This window comes from Poecile atricapillus, chromosome 7 (genome assembly GCF_030490865.1).
Source record: "Poecile atricapillus isolate bPoeAtr1 chromosome 7, bPoeAtr1.hap1, whole genome shotgun sequence".
NCBI lineage: Eukaryota > Metazoa > Chordata > Aves > Passeriformes > Paridae > Poecile > Poecile atricapillus.
The window spans coordinates 19995760-20019849 of NC_081255.1; the positions used below are offsets into that span (position 1 = coordinate 19995760).

The window sequence follows — 24090 nt, forward strand, 5'->3', positions numbered from 1 at the left end:
TGAGAGTACAAGCTTTGTTGCATTTAATATTGCCATCACAGCAGTGCTCTGCTTGTACTGCCACTGACTTTAAGTCCTTGCTGCCTGTGAGATGTTTTTAAAATAAAACCCCAACCTGTGCAGCTGCATATAGTTACGCCATAATAGCTTTTGAGCCTCGAATACCAGTGGCCAGTACTGAAATCCTTTAATTACATTTACCAAATCTCCAAAGACATGACAGAACTCTCTAGGGAAGAGCCTGGCTTTCTATCATGTGCTACCAGTTTTACAAGGGAAGGGGTTAAAAAAAGAGGACCTGAATATAGAGCCAGTAAAAACATGGTGAAGGATTTGTCATGCTTTAATTTTTTTTTTCCTTACGGATGCAATCTTTGATCTAAGAACAAAATCCACTGTTTGTCAGACATTATAAATTATATTCCAACTGCTAATTATAAAAAACCATCAGCTAAACAGTATTACAAAAGCTAAGCTGTCTTGGATAGGAGCCACTGGTCTGCTGATGAGCAAATGAGTCCAGTCCCCTCCCACAGTGAGCTGGGCAGCAGCAGCTTTGGTTCCCAACCCTCAGAGGAGAAGGTTGGTAGTCAAGCAGTGGCTACACAGTGCCAGCAGGAACCCCCAGTCCTGGGGCTGCCTCAGCCCTCCTTGTGCTGATTCCCAGTGGAGCAGCTCCATTAGGAACTGACTGGAGGGAACAGGTGGACTCAGGAACAAAGTCAAGCCCTGGAGCCAAGAGCAGCCTGAGAGATCTGTGGGGTTGACTACAAAGGGGCAGAGAAAATGCCTGCTGATGAGAGAAGGGGGCTCCACCATAGGGTGAAGATGCCACCCCTTGTTGTGTGATGTGAAGAGTTTGGGTGACCTGCACGTTGTCCACCTTTGTTAAAGCAGGAGGTTTGCATCTGTAACACCTGCTGGCCTCACCAGGCATCCCCCACCAACACCCCTCTGTGGCTAAAACACACCTGTGAGAGGGGCTGGCCCACCAGCCCTGGAAGAGACGGCAGGTGAGGGAAACACGGACGTCAGCGGAGTTTAGCTGTGGCCCTCGTGACAGTGACGGGAGGTTTTGTTACGGGGTGAAGTCCCTGTCCCCAGAGAGCAGCACTGTGCTGACAGCCTGTCCCACTCACAGCAGGGCAGGGGTGGGCACGGTGTCACAGGAGGGCTGCCCGGGGTTTTGCACAATCCTGCTGGGGCACTATCAGTTAGATAAGCTGTGTGTCTTATGGTCAGGTCAGGATAACCCAGACAAAGTCAGCACAGACTGCAATAGCAGCAGGTGCTTTCAGGAAGTTAAGATAATTAGTAGTTTTACTTACATAATAATAATAAATTTTGGCTTTAACTATGTTTTAATACTTGTAAGTAGTTGTTTCTAAAGGTACTTTCAAGGCATTCTCTTGGTGAAGTGAGAACAACAGAACTTGTGATGGTTTCGGTTCAGCGAAAATATCCATTGCCCTGACCCCAACCCTCTCCCCCTCAAAGGGTTTGTTGGGTGGTTGATAAGAAGTTGATAACTCAACAAAATTCACTATGCCTGTTAATAATTCTTCTATAAAAGCCACAGATTTCCCCCTGCAGACTTCAGTCACTTTTAGCATGAAGGGACTCATCCTGGCCCTGGTGTTCGCCCTCGTGGGTAAGTTGAAGCTTTACCATCACTGCTGAGCTGTGACAGTCACTGAGATCCTGAGCAAATTGCATCTCCTTGGGGCTTTTCAGGGATATTTACAGCTTCATTTTCTGAAGCCCTTTTATAGCTTCAGCTGCAAACTGTTAGATTTCTGTGCTAAGCTCAGCAGCAGGAGAAAAGCCAAGCAAGCAGCAGCTAGTGAGGAGGGCTTGGTGTCCTGGGGGTGTGGGCTGAGCCCCATTACTGGTGGTTCATCAACCATTAGCACGCTGACTTAATGAATAATATATGAAAGGATCTACAGAAATGAGGTTTTTTCATGAATGTTTCTCTTTTCTTCCTCACAGAGGGCCAGAAGCAGGACCTTGGTAAGTGGCTCCTCTGCCAGCCAGCAGCTCCTTTGCTGCCTTCCCTTCCTGCCTTCCCTTCCATCCTTGCCTTGCCCACTGCTTGCAGCTGTGGTTTGGCAGTGGCAGCTTCACCTTTCTTTGCTAGGCTGGTTGAAGTAACATCACAACAGTCTTAGTCAAGGAGGCATTTCTGTTCTATTTTTTCCTAACAGAGCCTGTTTTTCATATGGGCAAGACCTACCTGTATAGTTATGAGAGTATCATTCTGCATGAGCTCCCTGAGAGAAGGCTGGCCATGGCAGGGGTGAGGCTGGCCAGCAAGGTGGAGATCAGCCGTGTGTCTGACAGTGACCACCTTCTGCAGGTAAATCACCCTGGCCTTTGGAACCCACCCACCCACTGATATCATGCAGCTAAAGATGCTTTGTTCATACCTTCAGGCTGGAAAAATAAGTGACAGAAAGACACAGAGCTCACACAAAAGCTGTGGGCCCTACCCACCACTGAGATGACCGTCCAAAGCTGTCTAAGCAGTTTCCCTCAGTCAGAGATGATTCCCCAGCGAGGGCAGAGGTGTGGATGTGGGCACTGAGCTCTGCACCCAAGGCACGGTGGGGAGAGCTGAGGGTACTGCAGGGGTCAGCAGCTGCATCCAGAATGCTTTGGCTTACCGGCAGGGACCTACAGAGAGCACCACAGGCTTACTCACAGCCTGCTTGTCTGCAGGAAGGAGCTGGAGCTGCTCCAGCTCTGCTGCCATCACTATCTGAGCCCTCTTGCTAAAGCTACCTTAGCTTTGCCTCCATACAAAAGATATGGCTGGCAGCTGCTTTTAAGAAATATCCTTAACACAGTTTGGTTAAGGTAACACTAAGCTTGAGTATGAACATGAGTATTCTAGAATGAAATATCCATGTTTTTTAACCTGGTCCATAGCTTAAAAAAGCTCAGCACTGGAATTCGGACATCACATGAGAAACACCCAATTGTCTCCATTATTCCCCTTTTGATATTCTTCACATAGGTATTAATTCAAATGTGAAGAATTCTAATGGTAATACCTGTGTTTATCATAATGATATCAGATCTGGAAGCACTGTTACTCATCAAAGAAGATTAAACCAGACAGCTTAAAGTACTGGCATGGCACAAAAGGCCACAGACTGGGATTGAGAAGACAGCACGCGGGGAAAAAGCTGTAAGAGTTGCCCTTTAGCACCCACCCTAGGAGTTTTCTCAGTCTGTAATCCTGCAGACGTATTAGTGAAACAGTGTGAAGGAATACCTGTTGTCTGACTTTACACACTGCTGCAATTGCAGGCTCTGTGTAACCTCACCAGAGTTGCTACAGTGTTAGCAGTTGCAGACAACAGTCTTGAGTAGGATTTAATTTGAGAAAATGTGACAAGAGGCAAGCCACCCTTGCAGCACTGATTCTAAATGCCTAAAATAAAGCAGAGCACTGAGCCCACACCTTTTCCCTCTACTCAGGAACATGTACTTTTATGCACAAGGGTGGGAGGTGTGTGTGTAAGTATGGGACTGGAGAGGTCTGTGCATGCAGGCGCACACTTCCCACTAGGTAGCAGTCAAGGACTTGTGCACAAGCTTTACAGCCGGAGGAGCTCAGAGGGATGTCAGCCACTTCCAAAGGTGTGAGCTCTCTGCTCCCCCATCAGTTGTGCCATGGCTTTGGTGCTCTGGTTCGTGCTGGACCTGGAGCAGCAGCCAGAATAGTCCCTGTGTGTTCAGGCAGGCAGCTTGGACAATAATGGCTTGGCTGCCTTGCAGACTGAAGGGAGATCTCACTTGTCATCTGTGGGAAAGGAGTGAGTATCCTGTCTGTACTGATTGTTGGTAGCTGGTGTTCATCTCACTCTACAAGATTCATCAGACTTGCTGAACTTTTGAATTCTGCTCTCAAAATATTATTTTTTTGGCAGAAATCCTTCATGGAAGCTTGCATTTTCATCCTTCATGCTAGGCCAAGCACAGGAGTCCGAGTTGGAAACTTGTTTCCTCCAGTGTTGGACAAGTGACTTTTGTCTTGCCATGGATAAGAAGTGCCTGGTTTCTGTATTGTAGCACTATTTGAGACTGATGGTGAACACTATGATTGTTTTCCTATTTTTGTTCACAGATTCGATCACCAAAGCTGGAGGAACACAATGGTTTCTTGCCCATTGACTCCTTCACTCCGTCTTCGAGGCTCTCAGAAACCATTGCTGCATGTCTCAGCCAGCCCTTTAAGTTTGAATACACTGAAGGAAGGGTTGGAAGTATTTTTGCCCCCAAGGACTGTCCCATTATGTGCACTAACCTAGTGAGAGGGGTTCTGAACCTGCTGCAGATAACCATCAAAAAGTCACAAAATGTGTATGAGCTACAGGAGGTTTGTTTTTTCCATTCTGATTTTACTTTTAGTCTCATTTTACCATTAAAGAGTAAGTTATACTTCCCAGACCATTTTCTTTGACCTTATTATTGCTGTTTGAAGTGGGACGTTCACTGTGTTTAACCAATACTTGCAGGCTGGGATTGAAGGCATCTGCCAAACCAGATACATTATCCAGGACGACAGCAACAATAACCGTGCCACCATTTCCAAAAGCAAGGACCTGACGGACTGCCAGGATAAAGCAGTGAAGAACCTGGGAATGGCATACATCCGGCCCTGCCCTACCTGTCCCCTGGTAGGAGCAGCAGGAGCCACCGCTGTCCTGCTGGGGCGTGAGCCACTGCTCAGCGCCAACATCACACTGATGCTCGGGGAGGGCTGGCTTCTTTGGGCTGACCAGCCCATTCCTGCTTCTGAATGGGTCTCTTTGCACTTCTAGAAAGCCAGAAATATTAAGGGCACAGCGACATTCACTTACAAGATGAAGTATGATGACAGCGGGGCATCGTTGACGTCCGCTATGTCAGACCAGGTGTACGAGATCTCGCCTTTCAATGAACCCAACGGGGCAGTAGTCATGGAGGCAAGGTAGGCACTGTACATGTCCTTACGCTATCATAGCCTGGAAGAGATACCTAAAAGTGCTTCTATATTTACTGTTGATATATTTACTGTTTGTGAGATAGCAAGAAGCATCTGGCCTGTGGCTGCCAAGGGCCAAAATATGATATAGCCCTTGGGGTGCCCAGCCCAGGATGCCCAGGATGTTTCAGGTAGCCTGTGCCCTACTCTTTAGGCCACCCAAAATATCTGTGCAACCTCTCAGAGACTAGCAAACTCTCACAAAGGCTTTTGCAGTCATAGGACTTTTCCAGATAATCCTGAACAATGGATGATTAGAGAAGTGCACGCTCCATTTGCAGCCTCGCCGGGTACCCCTCAGTCTGCTCCAGTGCTGTATAAATCCTCCATGCACAGATTGTGGTTACTGTCTACTGATGCATTTCTCTCTTTCCCTTGAAGGCAAGAGCTGTCTTTGGTCGGTGTTAAACGGCCTCCTATCAGTGCACCAACATCTCAGCTGCAAAAACAGGGGAGTCTTCGTTACCATTTCTCAGGAGAGCTACTCCAGATGCCAATTCCTCTAATAAGGATTAAAAATCTAGATTTACAGGTATTAGAGGCTTACTTTCACACACTTTCACTATTTTTAAGGTTAACAGGTCATCACATAATTACTCTAGACACGGATCCTTCCAACTGTCTGTTTTTCCCACAGTTAACAGAGACGCTGCGGCAATTAGTTCAGAATAATGAGAAAGAAGACACTAAAGAAGCTTCAGCCAAGTTCTTACAAATGGTCCAGCTTTTTCGTGTAGCAACCCTTGATCAAATCAACTCTTTGTGGCTGCACTTTGTCAATGAACTCCCCTACAGGTAACTGTGGCCTTCAACCAGGGTTCCTGATCAGAGGTGCACTGGGCAGTGAGGATAATGACTTCTACTTTTCCTGGCAGGCCCTGGTTCCTGAGTGCCATCTGTGCTGCTGGAGCTACTGACACATTCAGATTCCTGAAGCAAAAAATCCATGATGAGAAGCTGAACATCTGGGAAGCATCAGTGACTCTCCCTCTCGCCTTCTATTTTGTTACACCAAACAAACAAACCCTAGAAATTGCCTCAGTGAGTACAGATGATTCTTCCTTCTGTTTTCCCATTCACTCCTTTTTAAAGGTGAATTAATAGTTGTTGTATCAGTTAAAGATACAACATACCTCCAACTAAATTTGTAAAATTTAAGATATTAACAAAAATGAGAAATGCTTCAGAAAATGTTCCCAAACACCTGTTGCCAAAAGTTTGTAATTATATTTTATATTAAACCCCATAAACTATAAGAAAACTGCTTCTGATTCTTTTTGCCAAATCAGAAGTTAAAAAGAAAAAGACAAACTCAAGAATATAATATATAATCAGTATCCAAAAGAGCATACAGCATGACTGGGGAAAATCTACTTAGTTTTCTTGTAGCTGAATGTCTAGCATTTTATTTAATTCCTGAAATTATTTAGAAACAGCACAAATCAATTTTACATTTCTCAAATGCATTTATTGATAAATTCAGCTCTAGTTACTAGAAATAGTAAAAAATGGTACTTCTTCCTTTTGCAGACTTTTCTGACCTGTCCCCAAATCCAGAAAGTACTGATCCATAGGATAATTGTTTACCTAGGATATGGTAGCATGGTGAATAAATACTGTGCTCAGGCTTTACTCTGTCCAAATGAACTTCTTCAGGTATGTGACTCTCATTTCTTGTTCATAAAAGGTGAAAAATTTTTAAAAGTGCCTTTAATTTAGGTTGCACAGTGCTGGCAATTAGCTAACTCGCTGTTTGCATGCCTCACTCAGGGATGCAAAGACAGAATGAAACACTGAGCTGATGCCTTTGAAAGATCAGGTTGTAACAGTTCAGAATTTCAAATGTAGTATTAGAAGCTCATGGGGATAATGGATCCTGTAACGAGCCTGAAAACTTGGATTAAAGCAAAATAATTATGATTCTATTGTTCTACTTTTTCATTAGGTAGCGTATACTTAAAAGATGTATTAAAAGGGCAGTAAAGTGTGAATATAAGTCAAGCTCTAGGTCATAGGTTAGGGCTTCCAAGGAAGACCTGGTACACAGTTGCACTTCACTGTCAGAAATATTCGGGACATTGTCTTTGGACTGTGCAACTCCAGCTCCTTGCTCAGCAGGACCTGAGCAAGTACTGAGAAGTACTGAGAAGCAAGAACTGAGCAGTACTGAGAAGGTCTTGCTGGTGTTTGACACGTGTTTAAATCTTCCAAAAAGAAGTGAAATAAAGCCAAGCCACCAGAATGGCAATTCTGCTTCTCAGAAGAGCAAAACTGTTCAGGTAAACTTGAAATTGTTGTAGGAAGTAAAAAATATGCAAGTGCAATTTGGCAGGGCTGGCAGAGGTGGCCCTGGGAATGACTGAACTTGGAATCAGTTCAGCCCTGCCTTTAACTTGCAACAGACTCCTCGGTGCAGGCACCCACCTGGAATCGTCTCCTACACTCAGGCTCAGGCACAATTCAAAATCAATGACAACACTGTGCAAGTAGAAAACCGAGTTTATTTGCATAGTCTGTGTTTGGCATCCTGATGGTGAGATTTTTCCTGGGAGAAAAGTCTGAACAGCTCAGTTCTGGGATTTACAGCAGTAATTGTTTCGCTTGCTATAGCAATGCACATTTTTATGCATTATTACAAGATCATCACCTGGTAAGATTAACAGTGTCTGCTCCATTTTCAGCCACTCCACGACCTTGCTACTGAAGCCATCAGCAAAGGTGATGCCAAAGACATGTCCTTGGCCCTGAAAGCCATGGGCAATGCAGGAGAGCCAGCCAGTGTCAAACGCATCCTGAAGTTTTTGCCAACATTTTCCTTGGCTGCGGCTTCATTACCAAACAGAATTCATGCTGATGCTGTGTTGGCCTTAAGGAAAATTGCGAGAAAAGACCCTGCAAAAGTAACTGAAATTATTATTTAAACAAATGTCTTAAAGGGTGTGGGTTGGGTCTGCTTAGTTATTCAGGAATAATAAAACCATCAGGTAATGTTAACAACTCTGGACAGGCTTCTCAGTTATTTCCTCTTGCCCACGCTGCAAACTCCTGACATTACCCCCTCCTTGATGATATCCTGCGAAAGAGTATGCTTTAGTCACTCTAATATTCATCCCAATGGCTGTTTCTGGCAGCCCTGCTCACTGTGCACCCAGCAATATCTTAATTTTTCAGTGACAGGTCCCGTGCCCACATCTCTTGTTTGGGGTTCTGTTCTCCATCCTCTGCAGAGCACAGCTGCACTGGAAACACTGCTCATTGGGAAGTTATGGGCTATTCAGAGGTTCTGTTTTCCTCCTGTAGGTAAGGGAGATCACCCTCCAGGTCTTTATGGACACTACACTTGCTCCAAATGTCCGAATGGTGGCTTGTGTTGTCCTCTTCGAAACCAAGCCTGCTCTTCCAACAGTAGCAGCTCTGGCCACCTCGCTGCTGACAGAGCCCAGCCTGCAAGTAGCCAGTTTTGCATATTCACACATGAAAACTTTGGCAGCAGGCAAGATCCCACAGCTCCATAAACTGTAAGTAGAGGAAGAGGTACATTTTTAGTAGAAAACAGATTTTTTCTTGCAGTTTTCTAAGAATTTGGTCACAGTCGACTCTTTTCATATGATTTTAATTCTATTACTCAGATCTGCTGCTTGCAATATTGCCATGAAATTCCTGGGCCCCAGACTTGACAGGTTGAGCTATCGCTACAGCAAGGTCCTTCAGATCAGCGAGTATTCCTGTGAGTACCAGCTGCCCTGTGCACTTCCTCAGCTTAGGTGGCCAAATGCCTCTATTGTGTTCTGTGATTTTCATCCGAAATCCAATCATGAACTGTGAGTTTAGTGCACCCTTGAAATAGAAAAAGCAGAAGAACCTCCTAACATGCAAAACTGCCTGAGACTCTTCCGCAAATCTCTGGTATCTGCTGGGGAAAGTGGTGCTTGCACATGGATTTAGGCCTCCTTCTTCAGTCCCTGGGATTGTGTTGATTCTGCCCTAGAATGAAGTCCTCCTCTTGAGGCTGCAGACTTGAGGACCTGTGGGACTGCATCCTGACAGAACCCCTTGTGATATACTACAGCAAGTAGCTGAGGTGGCTTAGGTGTATCAGACACCTTGGAGACCCTAATTTCTGCTGGTTTTTATTCCTGTGACAGCTCAGTATCAGGCTGGTGCCATTTGGAGGGTCTATCTAATGAACAGTCCCAGCACCATGTTTCCATCTGATATAATCACAAAAGTAAGAGGATATTATGCAAACACTGCAATGGATATTATCGAGGTAAGTATTGCATTAAGGCAGCCAACTTTTGCACTGTGATGTAGTGTTTAACTCCATTTCTAGCTGTGAGGGTGGATGTGGAAGGGAAAATTTAGATAATGATTAGGATTTTACTTAGGCTTCTTCCTTTATTTGGGCTTCTTGACACATACATTCATCAATGAACACAACCAGTATAGCCATGTCAGTCTAGGAGCAGAAGAAAGCTTACACAGCAGAACATCCATCTGCCCACCTGAAGTCACGTGGAATCCAGGGTATTTTGTATAAGTACAAGGAAATTAAAGTTCAGCCAGCAGTACAGCCAGGGCAGCACAAAGCTCCATGTAACAGCATGCAGGAATTTACGCAGCTTCTTGGGAAAGCTTTCCAGCCTGGGCTGAGCTCTGCACTACCCTAAAATTATCCCTGTTGACTAATTTAAGGCTGGTTGGCTCAGCACGTCCTCAGCATCTGCAGCCACAGCCTGCAGTCATGTGTCAGGTAGGCATGTCCTTATAATGCAATGGCTCCACGAAACAAGCACTTCGTGTGGCCTCAGTGAGTCAACACCAGGCACAAGAGTTTTCCTGAGCACTCTTGTACTTGGGCTGTGATGCCTGACTCTTTCTTACAGGTGGCTTTCCGGTCACAAAGCCTAACCAAGTTTATGAGGAAGCAGAACATTCCCTTTGCTGAGTATGACACGTACAAGACCCTGAAGGAGCTGGGTAAATCGGTATGTCTGGGCACCCTCGTGACCTGTCTGCAACAGACAGCTCCTGACAGCACCAGGGTTGCATCACCCACCCACTGAGCCATCCCTTTGATGTTTCTGGAAGAAAGGAGTCCGTCATCCTGTTCAGTCTTGGAAAGCTGTACTTACACTGTGTTTACTCTCTCAACAGATGCCACCTTTTCACTCAACATGTGTCAGCTCTTAATGTATAGTACAAAAGATGAAGATGCTGCTGGGAGCCAAAATGTTTTAAAGTATATGTTAGAACACACTAAGTGGTTTTTCTTCTCTTTTAAAAATGATAATTGGATGAGGTTTTTCCTTCATGAATCCTTGGGTGTCACCTACTACTTACAGCAATAGAAATTACCAAGCCCTTACCTCATCCTTACATGGGGAAACTCTCTCTGAAATCAGCTATGCAATATAAGAAAGGCCACATTGGTTCAGACCTGTAATATGTCTATTTGGTTTTTGGCTAAGGAACCACAGTTCTCACCCTTCATATGGGATCTACTCCTTGTTAATACATTACTCCATTTTAAGTGAAATTTTCTGCTTCTTCCCTTTCTCCCCATCTCTCCTTAACACCACAGCTTCTGGGATGGAAAGAACTGCCACCTGAAGACCCCCTGGTATCTGCTTACATCAAAGTATTGGGTCAAGAGATTGCCTTTGCTGACATTGACAAAGATGCCATTCAACAGATGATGATGGTACTGACAAGGCTGTTGGCTTTTTGTCTGGAATACTGAATAATTTCCCTTCTGCATCTCCTTTTACCTACTTACCTAACCTATTTCTCTGTTTCCAGAGTCTAACTGGATCATCAGACTGGCAGCCAGTGGTAAAAAAAGTGGTGGAAGAGGTCCAGAGAGGCATTTCAGGCCGCTGGACCCTGCCAGTAATGGTGGGTGAGATGCGGCACATTGTCCCCACCATTGCTGGCCTGCCACTGGAGCTCGGGCTGTGCGCGGCCACGGTGGCCCAGGCTGCGGCTGATGGTGAGCTTGGGATGCCAAACTGGGCAGCTTCCCCACCATAAGTGTGGCTCCAACCCCTCTGCTGAAATGAAATCCATCTATAATCTTGAAAAATACCCCAGTAATGTTGAAACATTAGTGACCAGCTGCCTCCAAAGGGTTTGAGAAGAGTAATTAGGATATTTCACCGGAGACATATTTGTATAACTCTGATTTGGATTAGCAATCTTTAAATAAGCATGTAAAGTATTTCAAAATGTAAAAGCACAGCCCTTGCATTAACTAATATGCTTATTGAAAGTATTGTATCCCCAGAATTTATTGTTTCTCTGTTCATATAATTTCTGTCTTTTTCAGTGGATGTAAAGGTATCACCACCAGTATCTGACAATTTTAGACCATCACAGTTGTGGGAAAGCAAGATGGATATTCATGCTGACATCAGGCCAAAGTAAAAAATTACATGTATTTTCACATACACACACACAAGCATTTATATTTATAGTTATAGTTATATTTGACATAGATATGTGGTGACGTGTAGCTTTACAGGGGTCTTACTTGTCCCAGATTTTGTGACACGAATGTGCTAGTCAAGAGCAGCAAATCTGTGAGAAAGCAACACAATCCCCTGATGCTTTACAGCCCTATAATCTAGTAATGTGCATGGTATCCCACAGGATACTGTGCTGTTCTGCCGTTGCTAAAAATGCTTGCATTTGTATCTGTTCAATGACTAACGATGCTAAAATGTGAAAATATGTTATCTTAGGTATCAAGTTTTGTATAATTTCATCACAGAATTGCATCATCACCTGGCATAAGCCAGAAGGATTTCAGGGGGGAAAGGGAAAGGCTTCTGAATCTGCAAAAGCAACATGATAATAATGATAATGGTAACAAAGATGATAACAATAATAATAATAGTGATAATATTAAAAAAATAGGCAGAATCTGAAGCTACAAGATTCTGGAGTTACCTTGTCCTCAAGCAATGGACCAGCAACAACTCAGTCAGAAGGTCCATGTCAGCTTTGTTTTCCAGATGAACCACTTCACCTTTTCCAGCAGCATTTCAACTTTTTTCTTATCCTGTTGTGATAAATCTCTTTACTCATCGGTAGTGGGTCTTACAATAAAAAGAACAGCATGAAAATGTAATTTTTCATTTCAAAGTTAAATTTTTGCATATTAATATATAATTATGCCTGGTTTTATTTCCACTCTTTCAGAGCATATTTCCATATTATTGCAATGATGGGGATTAATACACAGTACTTTCAGAGTGGTTTTGAACTTCATGCAGAGTTCAGTGCCAACACTACAATGAAATTTGATGCCAGGTTAAATATGAAAGAGAAAAATTTGAAGATTGAAACCCTTCCCTGCCATCAAGAGGCTGAGCTCGCAGCTGTGAGGTACAGAAGAGCTTTTTTAATTTTGCTTGCTCTGTGTTACTGATTGTGAGTTCCCTGTTATAAAATCACAAGTATACACTACTTGTTAAGGTCTGTTATACCTTGGCATCCACACAAAGCTTAGTACTGTTTTTTTTACACCAGCAAAGATGGGGTAGAGTGAAATCAGAAGGCGTTACTTGTGTGCCATCTATCACCTCCACAGGAGTGAAGTTTATGCTATTTCAAGGAACATGGAAGAAGTAGATTCTGAAAAGAAATCCCAGATTCTCCCCAAAGGAAAAATACCAAGTATCTCTGACCAGCTACTGCAGTCAACAGAAGGATCTTCAAAACCTGCTAGCTGGAAGGTAAGGAAGCCTCTTGCCACCCATACTGCAGACAGCAGAGAACAGAGCTCAGAAGAGCTCCCTGACACGGGAGCTGGCCAGCCAGATCACAAACACAGGAATGGTGAAATTCAACAGGGACCTGATATCTCCCAAACCAACCCTAAAATACAATGTGCTCATGACATGATCCTTCACAGTCCACTCACTTTTTTCAGTGCATGCAGGCAGGGCTGCTTTGACAGCAGTCTTCCTATTTCCGTACAGTCATGAGAGGGTGTCTGAAATTCACATCCTTTGCACAATATCTCATTTCTTTTCTGAATCAGAATAATGTGAAAAATATGGTTCTTGGGCAGGATATAGATTTTTCTTCATGAATCCTGAGATAATCCTGAGTGGATTGCAGAAGCACATTATTTCATGTGCTCTTCAGCTTCTGAGGCTGGTGTGGGAAGGCTATGCTGGCTTGCAGCAGGAGGGCTAGAAGCCTGAATGGATGCAGAGGGACTGCAAAGAGCCCTGCAGATTTTCATCGGGAAGTGTGTTTGTGAAACATTGCCTGGGAAAGGGTGGGCAGGAGAGCTGTTCTCTTCCACAGAGCATTTTGCAGGAAACCCCACTGCTTCCAGTGCCTGGATCTCTAAATCTAAGCATCGCTTCCTTCTTTAAGCAGAACTGTCATTTTCTTCATTAATTGGAGAAATTATTTTAAGAGCTGGGACAATTTTATTTTTTTATGGAAATTATTTTATCTGCCATATTTTTGTTTAATGCAGCAAACCAGCATACCTAATGCAATATCCAAACGATACCAGCAAAGTTCAGAAGAGATACAACACAACAGTGCAAGAAGAAGATTTTACGCACACAGATTCTGTAAAAAATTTGAAAGTTTGGGATGTTCTACTTGTCTCAGCCTTAAATCACAAAATTCTGCTTTCTTAAGAAATACCTATCTGCACAAATTATTTGGAGAATTTGAAGCCAAAGTAATTTTAAAGCCAGGTACAGTCGTAACAACTAGTTTTTCTCTCAATCACTGTAAATAATGCTCAAACAGCATAACACTGCAATGCTTTTGCCTTTAGTTCATACAGATGCTGATATTGAAAAAATACAGCTGGAGGTTCAAGTGGGATCCAAAGCAGCTTCGAAAATAATTGAGGTGTCAAGCTCAGGGTCAAAGGAAGAGGGAGAGACATCTCCATATGAGGACATTAAAGCTAAACTGAAGAAGATTCTAGGCATTGAAAATGTGTTCACGGTAAGAGACTTTGAGCATCAGAGAGGGAAATATTTCCTATAATGAAGCCAAGGGTTTCCACTGTGGAAAACTGGCATGGGAAAGCAAGGAACTGGGCTGGGAGGAATGGGCCTGAGTGAGTTCTGGTACAGTTTCTGCAGTGTGTGGGGACAAAAACTTCTATTTCCTTGGAAGCCTGTGGTGAGCATCTTGTCTGACAGCCAGGGAAACGTTACAGAGGAAGCTATAAATTCATAATGCTTTCAACTGTTTTTGGAGGCTGCGAATAAAACACGGCGCCGCACAAAACGGATTAACCGAGAGTACCAGACTGCAGACACAGGCCTCTGGGCAGAGTCCAGCACACCCCATCTCTCCAGGTCATCCTCTTCCTCTGCTGCTTCCTCTGCTGACAGCAGAGAGCCTGAAAATCATCACAGGAAAGATGAAATAAGGCAATCTGGGAAGAAGCGTGGCAGTAAGAGCAGCAGCAGGAGCAGCAGTGGGAGCTCTGCTAGCAGCAGAGCATGCAGCAGCAGCCAAGACGACAACTCTGGGAACAGACACTGCAGTGGGGACAGTGAATATTCCAACCAACTGGTAATTCGCTCTGGCTGGACCTTTTTATATTTCTTACAGTGATTGTTTTTGTACATCAGAAAATTGTGTTGATAGAGCATGGACCAAAGAAAGAGGAACCCTGATTCTCTGAAACATTTCAGATCAGAATTTTGACATTTCAGAATTTTTCACTGTAAAATATTTTTAAAAATCAATTTTTTTTTTCTTTTATTTTTTTTCCCCCATACTCAGAACTGAAATTTTTAATGGATTTATCAAAAGTTAGTTCTTTATTTTCTCTTGGGTCTTCTTACATACTATCTATTTTCACAGGCGAACACACCTGTTTACCAGCTCTTGTTCAAGCCAGAGGATGAACAGGTACATTTACTGCATATACGGGAAGCAGCCAGGGTGTACAGTCAGTCTTGCTGTCTTTGCTGCAATTAGATCCTAGTCCTCTGAGAATAAAAATATGGTAAATTAATTCTGCAACAACTTCCAGTGGTAAGCACCTGCTTAAAGGCAATTCTTTGTTTTTGCAGGACACAGGAGGGGAAATCCTCAACATCAGCATCAGCTCTTCCTCTTCCTCAGATAGTGATGAAGACATCTCTAGAGCCATGTCTCAGGTGAGTGCCTTAATCTGCAAGAAATCCAAACATTTACTTTGCATTTCCAGCTGTATTTTTATAGCAGAATAGGAAAATTACAGTGATTTTGCACATTAGGTATATAGAATCAACTGTTTCTTATTTTATAAAGGTGATAACTTTGGATGGGCATTGAATGTAATTTATAACATTCATAATTATGAATGTTATATAAAAATACAACATTTATAATTAGTAATACTTAATATTCATTTAATACTGGCTACATTTTTAAATTAAACTGGAATGTATTGCTGTATATGTTGAAATTTGTCTTGCTCAGTAAATAATCCACTATAAAAATCAGAACACTTTAGAAGTGCTGACCTGCTGGATCAGAAACTGGTTTCACTGATATTTTCATTGTGTATGTTTCTGTAAAAGTTTAGGAGTTGACTCTGCCACTCTTTTGTTCATTAGGTCCTCACTGCAGAGTCCTTCTACTCATGTTAGCAGAACTGCAACAGGCCTTTGAAAAAACCTTGAGTTTGCAGCAAGGCTCCAACTCTGAGAGTTGTCAGGAGTGTCTCCATGGTACATAGTTAATGGTAGCTGGTCCTCCTATTAGAACTGAGGGAATCTGGAGCAGATTTCAACAAAGAAAAATTTCACATGTTTGAGGCAATGACCTACAGGCCTACAAAATAAAAACCTTGGCTTTGTTGAGGCATCCCCTCTGCAGCAGCAGCTCCCAGTTGCTAGTGCAAGTAGCTTGTGGAAAGAAGGCAACTGGATCAACCTTTTCCCCCACTATTTCCATTCAACTTAAATTCACCTTTCTTGTCCGTCTTTTCATCACGTTACTACTTCCCTGAACTCTTTCTCAGCCACAGCCTTGTTCTTTCCCCATTTCCCACTAAGCCCTCACCAACTCTGTCTCACCCAATTCTTTTGTGTCTCTGTCACTCGGACCTGGCAGCACAGGGAGGACTCCACAGCAAATTGCACCTGCAGCTGTCCCCTGGCCAGGTGGGGACTGCCCACAGCTCAGGTAGGATACTCAGGCAGGTGCTGCTGCTGGGCACAAGGGTCCAACGCTGAACAGGGCCACGTGCTGCTCCTCTAGCAAGTGCCACACTTTGGACTGCCCTGAACAGATCCCCCTGTAATACAAATTATCATGGTTTTAAACAGGTGGTCAAGGTAGTTTTATCAAAAAGGCTATTAGTTTAACTGCAGTTTGGCAAGAGAGCAGTGCTGAGCTGGGTAGTATTGGTTCTTCATCCAGTACTATACTTCTTTATGTTGTGTTGAAATTACTTTACAAAAAAATTTTCAGTGCATTCTTACTTGCATAGATCATGCCAATGGTTTTACTATTGTAATTCTAATGCCTTGTTTATGTCTTTGGTCTCTATTTTCTCTCTACCTGAAGCCTAGATTCTTGGGAGACAGCAAGCCACCAATACTGGCTGCAGTTCTTCGTGCTATCAACAGAAACAAGCAGCCAACGGGACTGCAGCTTGTCCTGTACACTGACACACAACCCAAGAGGTGGAGAATACAGATGTTTGGTTCAACCATCACAGGACCAGACAGATGGAAGTTCTGTGCTGATGCTTTAGTAATAAATTACCGAAAAGTATCAGTAGGTTGAAAACATCAATCAGTTCAAATAAAAATGGAACTTAGAGATCTTACTATGTTTTATGCAAAAATGTATTTATTTCCCTCCACTAGGGTTCTCTTAAATGGGGAAAAGATTGTCAAGACTACCATATTGCTACTCAGATTGCAACAGGGCAATTTGCTGCTTATCCAGCTATGCAGATGAAGCTGGAGTGGCTAAAAGTGCCTTCAATAATCCGAACAACAGCAAGATGGTAAGATTTCATTTTAGTTTTTGAAAAATATATGTCAATGCCCCAAATATTTACAGGTTCAGTTCTGTAATTTCCAAGCTTGAAAAATTCCCCTTAATCAGTAGGATATTATAAAATCAGATTACATATGTTTGCTTTCTCTGTATTCATTCTCTAAAGCATACTGCATTTTCATTTTCAAGAAAACCACCTGGGATGATGGGATTCACCTCATCTATTGCAGACTTGTAATTTAAATTGCCTGAATTAGGAGACTGGTCTTGTCATGCTTCCTGATTCATGGAGATTCAGAGCAGAAGCCTGACCTTGGTTCTCTGAAGAAATCAGTCTCTTACTTTTTTGCTAACGCAGGCACTTGCCTCTGCCTTCTAAAGCAGATGATACAAATATTTCCTATAAGGCTTATGCACATTAAATAACAAATGTTTTATGACATTTAATGTAAGAAAATTGTATATTCTGGGTTCAGTTCACATGTGTCTCCTTTCTCATGAAATATCTGTCACACTTATTCATTGTATCCCTCCACATTTGCCTGCAATAACATATAGATCCACATTGAAGCCTATTTTTTGGGCATAGTGCTACTAAAGTACAGACATGCACAGCAACTCAGTTAACTAAATACACATACAAGTTTTCACATTAAAGACATACAAGTGATTTTAATAAAAGTCTGCTGAAGAGGGTAACTTCTTACATTAGATTGCATTATCCAAAACTGTTATCTGCTCTTATTAGAGGAGATGAAACCATCTAATTGACTATCCTGGAGCAAAGCCACAGAACTTACCTTTTTTTCTGCTCTGAGACTACGCCTTTATAAAAAGGAATATTTTCTGTATTTCTCCATTTGAGCCCCAAGCTTATTTGGAAACTCTTTAGTTGAGATCCCTCCATCAGCTTGTTGACAGTCTTAGTGGGCAAAGGATCCTTGCCTAAAGTTACCACTGCAGGACTGACATATTAATGTGAAATATTAATTTAATATTTTTAGCATGTTAGTATTTGGGGGCTTATGTAATTTATGCCTATTTTTAACTCAGAATGTGTTTAAAAGAAATCTGCCACATTTTTCTTCTCATATCACTCTCCCATCCAGTCTCTTGAGATCTTTTACACCAATTCAAGATAAATTTGCCTGCTCCTCCTTCCATATACAACGTCACCAAACCCTGATGCAAAACATGCCCTGAGGCTAATACAGAATGCATATTGCTTTATGGTGGTATTTTAGTGTGAACAAATAATAACTATTTCTTTCAAAGACAATTAATTTTAATCATTTATTTCCTCTTTTTTTCAGGTTTTACTCATTTCTTCCCGGAGCTGCTTATGTTCTTGGGTTTTCTCAAATGCAACAGCTTGGTCCCTCTCACCAGGCAACCTTGGTTATGGCTTTGACATCCCCAAGAACCTGTGATGTGGTCTTTAAGTTGCCAGAGGTAACAATTTCCACCATGTTTTTTATCCTGAAGCAGTCAATATCTAGGAAATGGATGATTAAGGGCTTTTTTAACCTCACGATTTAAAAAAAACCAAAACAATCATAACTATAAAGAAGCTGCCTTCACAAGACATTATATTCATGCAGTCGGTTTTACTATGAAAATATCTTACAATGTATTTGTCTTTCTCATGCAGCATTCAAGCATAAGAAACAAGAAGCAGGTTAGAAAACAATCATCATGATTGATAGCACGTTAAAAAATAGCTTATTAAAAGCTCACTCCTCCCCAAAATCTTTAGAAAGATGATAGGTTTTCCTGCATTCTGGAAAAGACAGTAAAACCAGGCTGTTGAGACAGCCAAACAGCAGCACTGCATGTATAGGCAGAATCAGGGTGCACATCTCAGGTAAGCAAACTTTCAGCCTGAGAAAAAATGTGATATACAGCTACCCAAAAATCTGCAAACTGGTGACTATCCAAATTCATTTATAGCACTGCTGTTCCATAGGTTGCAGATGTGCCACACTGTAGAACTATTTCATGCTGTAGACAGAGGACTTGATTTCTTTTTCACTCTGACCAAATCAAGATGCTAATTTAGATTTCAGTCAGCACAGTTCTCTTGGAACATTAGAGGAAAATGCTACCTTATCTCTACACTGTACTTTGCACTTCCATTCATGTTTGTTTCCTGCCTGATTTTCAGCTCACAATTTACGACACAGCCATCAGTCTCCCCCTGCCAGTCCCTTCACATCCACGTACACTGACCTCAACATTACCATCCTCTGACTGGAAGGTTTTTTCCCAAGCAACACTTACAATCCTTGAAAGTCTTAAAGGTCAGTAAGTAACTATCTGCACAGACATTGATTGACTTTGTAAATTTTGTAAACATGATTTACACTTTTAGTGTAATTTTATTATTATTATTATTAATTCACTTAAAATCAGTTGGACATCAGATAGAAATAAAGCATCTCTATGAAAATCTGTGAGGCTGCAAAGATGCAAAGAAATGGAGACCTACTAGGAAGATTAAACTTTCAATTCCATGCCAAATAGTGCCTTCAAATTCATCCAGTCCCAAATGAATCCATTTCAACTTCATTGCAACAATTGTTTGTGAAGAAAATACAATATAAAATGATGCAAGGAACATCTAAGTGATCCCTGATTTGCAGTGCTCTGCTTCATTAACACTGTTATGTTGAAGCTGAAACAGCTCCAAAAGTATACTCATTAATTTCAAATCTGAACTTTGAGTTTGAAGGGATTATTGTTTGATTAATGCTGTATTAAGAGCTAATCACATTATACTTACTTAGGGTAAGCTTTAAAATTAAAAGCTTTATGTAATCCTGCAATAAAGAGTCACATTTTGCTTGGAATCAGTGGGATAATATCATACCATGCATATTTATTAGGTGTCCTTGTCCACTGAAAGGGGGTTGGAATTAGATGATCTGTAAGGTTCCTTCTAACCCAAGCCATTTACTTTTGAATTACTACAAATCTAAAATTTAATCTGACAGAATTAATTCACTTCTACATTGAAACATGCAGAACCAGAAGATTTTTTTTTGTCTTTTAATTAAAAAATTAAAATAAAATCACTGTCTTATAAAATGCTTACTTTTTACTTGGGCTTTTTTTTCAGGTCATTGTACAGTTTCTCAAAACAAGATCACAACCTTCAATGGCGTTGAATTTTACTATGCAATGCCTGTAAATTGCTACCATATCATGGTGCATGACTGTAGTCCAGAGCTTAAATTCCTGGTGATGGGGAAAAGATTTGAAAAGTCTGCTGACCTCATAGCAATAAATGTCAGGCTTGCCAGCCAGTAAGTAATTGAAAACTTAATAAAAAATAGATGCCAAGCTGAATATGCTATAAATGAGGATAAAATTGGTAAGGCAGACTGGCATTAGACTCATGCAGAAAGTACTGATGTCAATGGAAAGATATCTAGGAGTGTCACTGGGGTTTGGGACTTCGTCTTTCAAAAGTGCTTCTGAAATATATCTGAGGTTCACAGTAACCTCAAGTCTTTACTGCCCCAAATTCTTCATTAATTTGTTAGAACCTAACCATCTCATTTCAGTACTTAGTGATTAGGCAGACACATAAACTAAAAATCCAGGAGCTATTGTAATCATTAGTCTGGCCTCCTATGCAAAGCTAATAATTAGAACTAATTAGAACCCACACTCATTACAGCAGAGTTGCTGAGAAGTGGACATAGCTAAAAAGGGCATTACTTATCCCAGATTAGAGGCACTCTGTTAGGACATCTCTTATGCTCTAATCTATTTGAAATTAATTTAAGACACCCTTTGTTTCAGCAGCCTCCCCTAAATTGTACAGGATTATGCATATTAAAATCATTGTAGAGAATGTTCTTCAAAGCACATAAATAGACTTTGATCTGTAAGGTTTCATTATGAGTATTTATTTCTGAAAAATGTGTGCCTAACTATGCCATAATGTTAGAGAAACAGAGAATCTAGTACTCCCTGCACCTGTTTTTTGGAAGAACACAAAGATGCTTGTTTTATAGTGAGTATCTTTTGTGATAAAGGTATTCCTCATCACTGAATCATTCCTGATTGTTTCATACAATTGTATGGGTGTGCTTTTGATGTGCTTGAGCTTCATATTTCTTCATTAGAGCAAACAACGCTCTGAAGAAGATACTACAATACACGGACTGTTCAGGCTGTAAGAGAACTGCCCTAGGGAACCCAATCTTCCTTTGAAATGTAACTCACCTTCAATTTACGTGAAGGTAATAGCAATTAGGTTGTTCTGTGGCCTCCAGCAGCCACTCAGAGGCACATACAGCCAGGGGAAGGTGTACTAGGAGCACTCCTGCTGGCACACTCTCCTGGCCCCCTCAATCTGCCTCCTAAAGGCTAGAAGGTGATTCATGCCAGAGTGATATGAGCATCCTGCAGTGATGTTTCTGACAGAACAGGAAATTGTAAGCTGAGTACAGGAAAGGAGAAGCATTTGTTGACACTAATTTCCTTTATTTAAAGTGAGATTGACATGTATGTTTCCAATGGATTAATCCAGTTGAAGATTAATGGTGTCCAAGCCCCAAGAGATCTTCCATACACATCTAATTCTGGTAAGAGACTCATCTTTAGATTTTGTTTAATCTTTCCTGATCTTTTGAAGGAGAGGACATGATCCTGCAAACCTCACAAGATAATATCATTCTCATTTGAGAAGCAGTTAGGAGATTTTAACATACCTCCATGCAAGCTTTTCTAGTGGGTGGCAAGAAAGATGCGCAAAGAAAGAGATGCTGATTCTGTGCATCTTTGCACAGACCAAAAAATGCAGGGCTGTGGTATGTTTTGCTGATTCCAGAGGCCCACAGAACGAGCATTTAAATGACCCCTGTCACAGCCACCCTTGTGAGTGGCTTCAGCTTCTCCCAGGGCAGGAAGCAGTAATCTTTTTACTTCCCACCATCTCTTTTGAGATTCTTTAGAGTGTGCATTATGTCCCCAGGAACTTAACAAATGGTTCAGGGGGGACCCTAAAACAGTAACTTCATTTTAGAAAACGTCTCATTTTGCTTTTTTGTTGCAGTTGCAAGCTTGCTGATCAGCAGTGAAAAGAAAGGACTGGCACTAAAAGCCCCAGATTATGGCATAGATAAACTATATTATGATGGGCATAAGCTTGAGGTAATTTTTAAGTTACTTTCAGTGGGTTTAGTTTTAGAAGAAAAGCATTTTCATGCAACTTTTCTGTATTTCCACAAAGATTCAAGTTGCTTTCTGGATGGCTGGAAAAACATGTGGTATTTGTGGAAAATACGATGCTGAGGTGGAAAGAGAATATAAAATGCCCAGTGGACATTTAGCTAAAGATGCTGCAAGTTTTGGTCACTCTTGGATCGTCTCAGAAAACCCCTGTACTGGAGGTACTAAGATTCTAACATATATTAATGGCATTGCCTCCAACTAATTAATTAATCACTTGAATAGGTGGTATATATTAATTGTAGCACAGTCATCTTGTTTCTTGCTGTTTTTGTGATTTGCGGTCATAGACTAAAAGAAGAAGAAGAAGAAAAAATCTGTTTTTCCTGAGTCTGGTAGTTCACTGCAAGTTCTAGTTTTGTTGGAGCTTTTTAGTCAATGTCTTATTCATTGTGTGTTCAACTCAAAACTCCCTAAGTTGATAATTTAGTATGAAAAGGAAGTTGTTTGAGTGTTGACAAAAGTAATTTTATGCCATCTTTAATAGCTTCATTCTTTATTTTCATTCTGTTATTTCCTGGCTTTTAGTTTAGAAAAAAAAAAATAATATCTAGTCCTGACTATCAAACTAGAGGGCATTGAGGTGGGAAAATCTTGTTTTAATTTCCTCAGGCTGAAGATAAACACAGTCTGAAAACTTCAGCCTGGGAATGATTGATTGTTCTTGCCATCCTACATAATGACAACATGAATGTGTTGGTTACATTAGGGTGCACTGCACATTTTATGTGGAACACAACCCTCTGGGCATGTGTTGGCCCTTCTGTAAAGTATCCTTAGGTCAAGCTTCCCTGGGGTGACTGGTCCAAGAAAGCCTGGATCACAGACTTAAGGACTAAGCTATTCAGCCACAGCAAGACAGGTGTGATGCTGCTCACAGTGCAGAAGAGGATAGATATACGGATGTCTAGGAGCCACTGCTGCCCTGAAATGAAGTGCTGTCTCAGTTTCAGTAAAGTTGATGGTCAGCTGACCAAGGTTTTCACATGTACCTTTTGGATCTGGACATCAGTGTCCCACCTAGATCCCATCTGACAAGCCTGTCCTTGCAACCACCCGCCTCATCTTCTCACAGCCTGAGCCTTTGACAAAAAATTGGTTCACTTCAACCACATTAGCTTCATTTAGCTTGTGTCACACTGGTGGTCTATTAGTCTTAGAGTTTGCCAATTCTAAAAATTAAGTCTAGAAAGCTATTTATCTAAACTCTGTGCACGCTTTAAGAGGGTTTGTGTTTTGTAGCTTGTAAGCTAGAGCACAGAACTGTCAAAAGTGAGAAGCCAGTTTCATTTGAGAAGACTGCAGAAAAATGCTTCTCAGTGGAGCCAGTCCTCCGCTGTGTACATGGCTGTTCAGCAATCGAGACTGTTCCCGTGTCCGTGAGCTTGCACTGCGTTCCAGTCGGTGAGTCTGGTGACCCAGGACACAGCACGATCAGTATGTGTTACTGGGGCTCTGTGAAAAACCCTGAGGTGCACCGTACTAACACAGGAGTACTCCGATGTATAACCAGCCCCTTTCTCCTTTAGACTCCTCTCTCAGACTGGACGGGCAGCCTAGGCTGGACCGGAAATCCGAGGACGTCGTGACCTCTGTCCCCGCTGAGACAGCGTGCTCCTGTCGGCGGCAGGTGTGCCCGGCCTGAGCCCCCGCACGGACCCGCTCCGTGTCGGCTTGGCCCGGCCGCCACGGCTGCCTCGGGCAGCGAATGACCCCGTCCCCTCCTGGAGACCTTGGAAACAGCCCGGGCGCCCTGCCCCGGGGTGACCTTTCAATAAACAGCTGCTCTGTGAACGCGCTCGGCTGAGCTCATTTGTCCC

General features: G+C 42.2%; 1 protein-coding gene across 1 annotated transcript; it reads left to right on the top strand.

Annotated features, from left to right (window-relative positions):
- Window positions 1-1595: 1595 nt before the first annotated feature.
- LOC131581139 (vitellogenin-2-like) lies at window positions 1596-24058 on the top strand. Its single transcript, XM_058843083.1, has 35 exons — window positions 1596-1651; window positions 1993-2013; window positions 2208-2359; window positions 4136-4387; window positions 4527-4688; window positions 4833-4981; window positions 5417-5567; window positions 5673-5830; window positions 5911-6076; window positions 6566-6691; window positions 7717-7935; window positions 8336-8553; window positions 8665-8762; window positions 9181-9305; window positions 9922-10023; window positions 10620-10739; window positions 10838-11027; window positions 11364-11457; window positions 12239-12424; window positions 12630-12774; window positions 13533-13761; window positions 13845-14020; window positions 14279-14599; window positions 14894-14941; window positions 15106-15192; window positions 16589-16801; window positions 16894-17036; window positions 18343-18481; window positions 19194-19329; window positions 20148-20334; window positions 21533-21624; window positions 22095-22192; window positions 22272-22431; window positions 23513-23674; window positions 23800-24058. Exons 1-35 carry the CDS (start codon window positions 1612-1614, stop codon window positions 23913-23915), a joined length of 5181 nt encoding a protein of 1726 aa, XP_058699066.1. The 5' UTR covers window positions 1596-1611; the 3' UTR covers window positions 23916-24058.
- The last annotated feature ends 32 nt before the right edge of the window (window positions 24059-24090 follow it).

What these genes read in the sequence shown, in the direction of transcription:
- LOC131581139 (XM_058843083.1), top strand. Translation starts at nt 1,612, where the DNA reads ATGAAGGGACTCATCCTGGCCCTGGTGTTCGCCCTCGTGG. An exon ending in GCAGTAGTCATGGAGGCAAG is followed by an intron (nt 4,982 to 5,416) that starts GTAGGCACTGTA and finishes TTTCCCTTGAAG; the next exon opens with GCAAGAGCTGTCTTTGGTCG. An exon ending in CTGCAATGGATATTATCGAG is followed by an intron (nt 9,306 to 9,921) that starts GTAAGTATTGCA and finishes TCTTTCTTACAG; the next exon opens with GTGGCTTTCCGGTCACAAAG.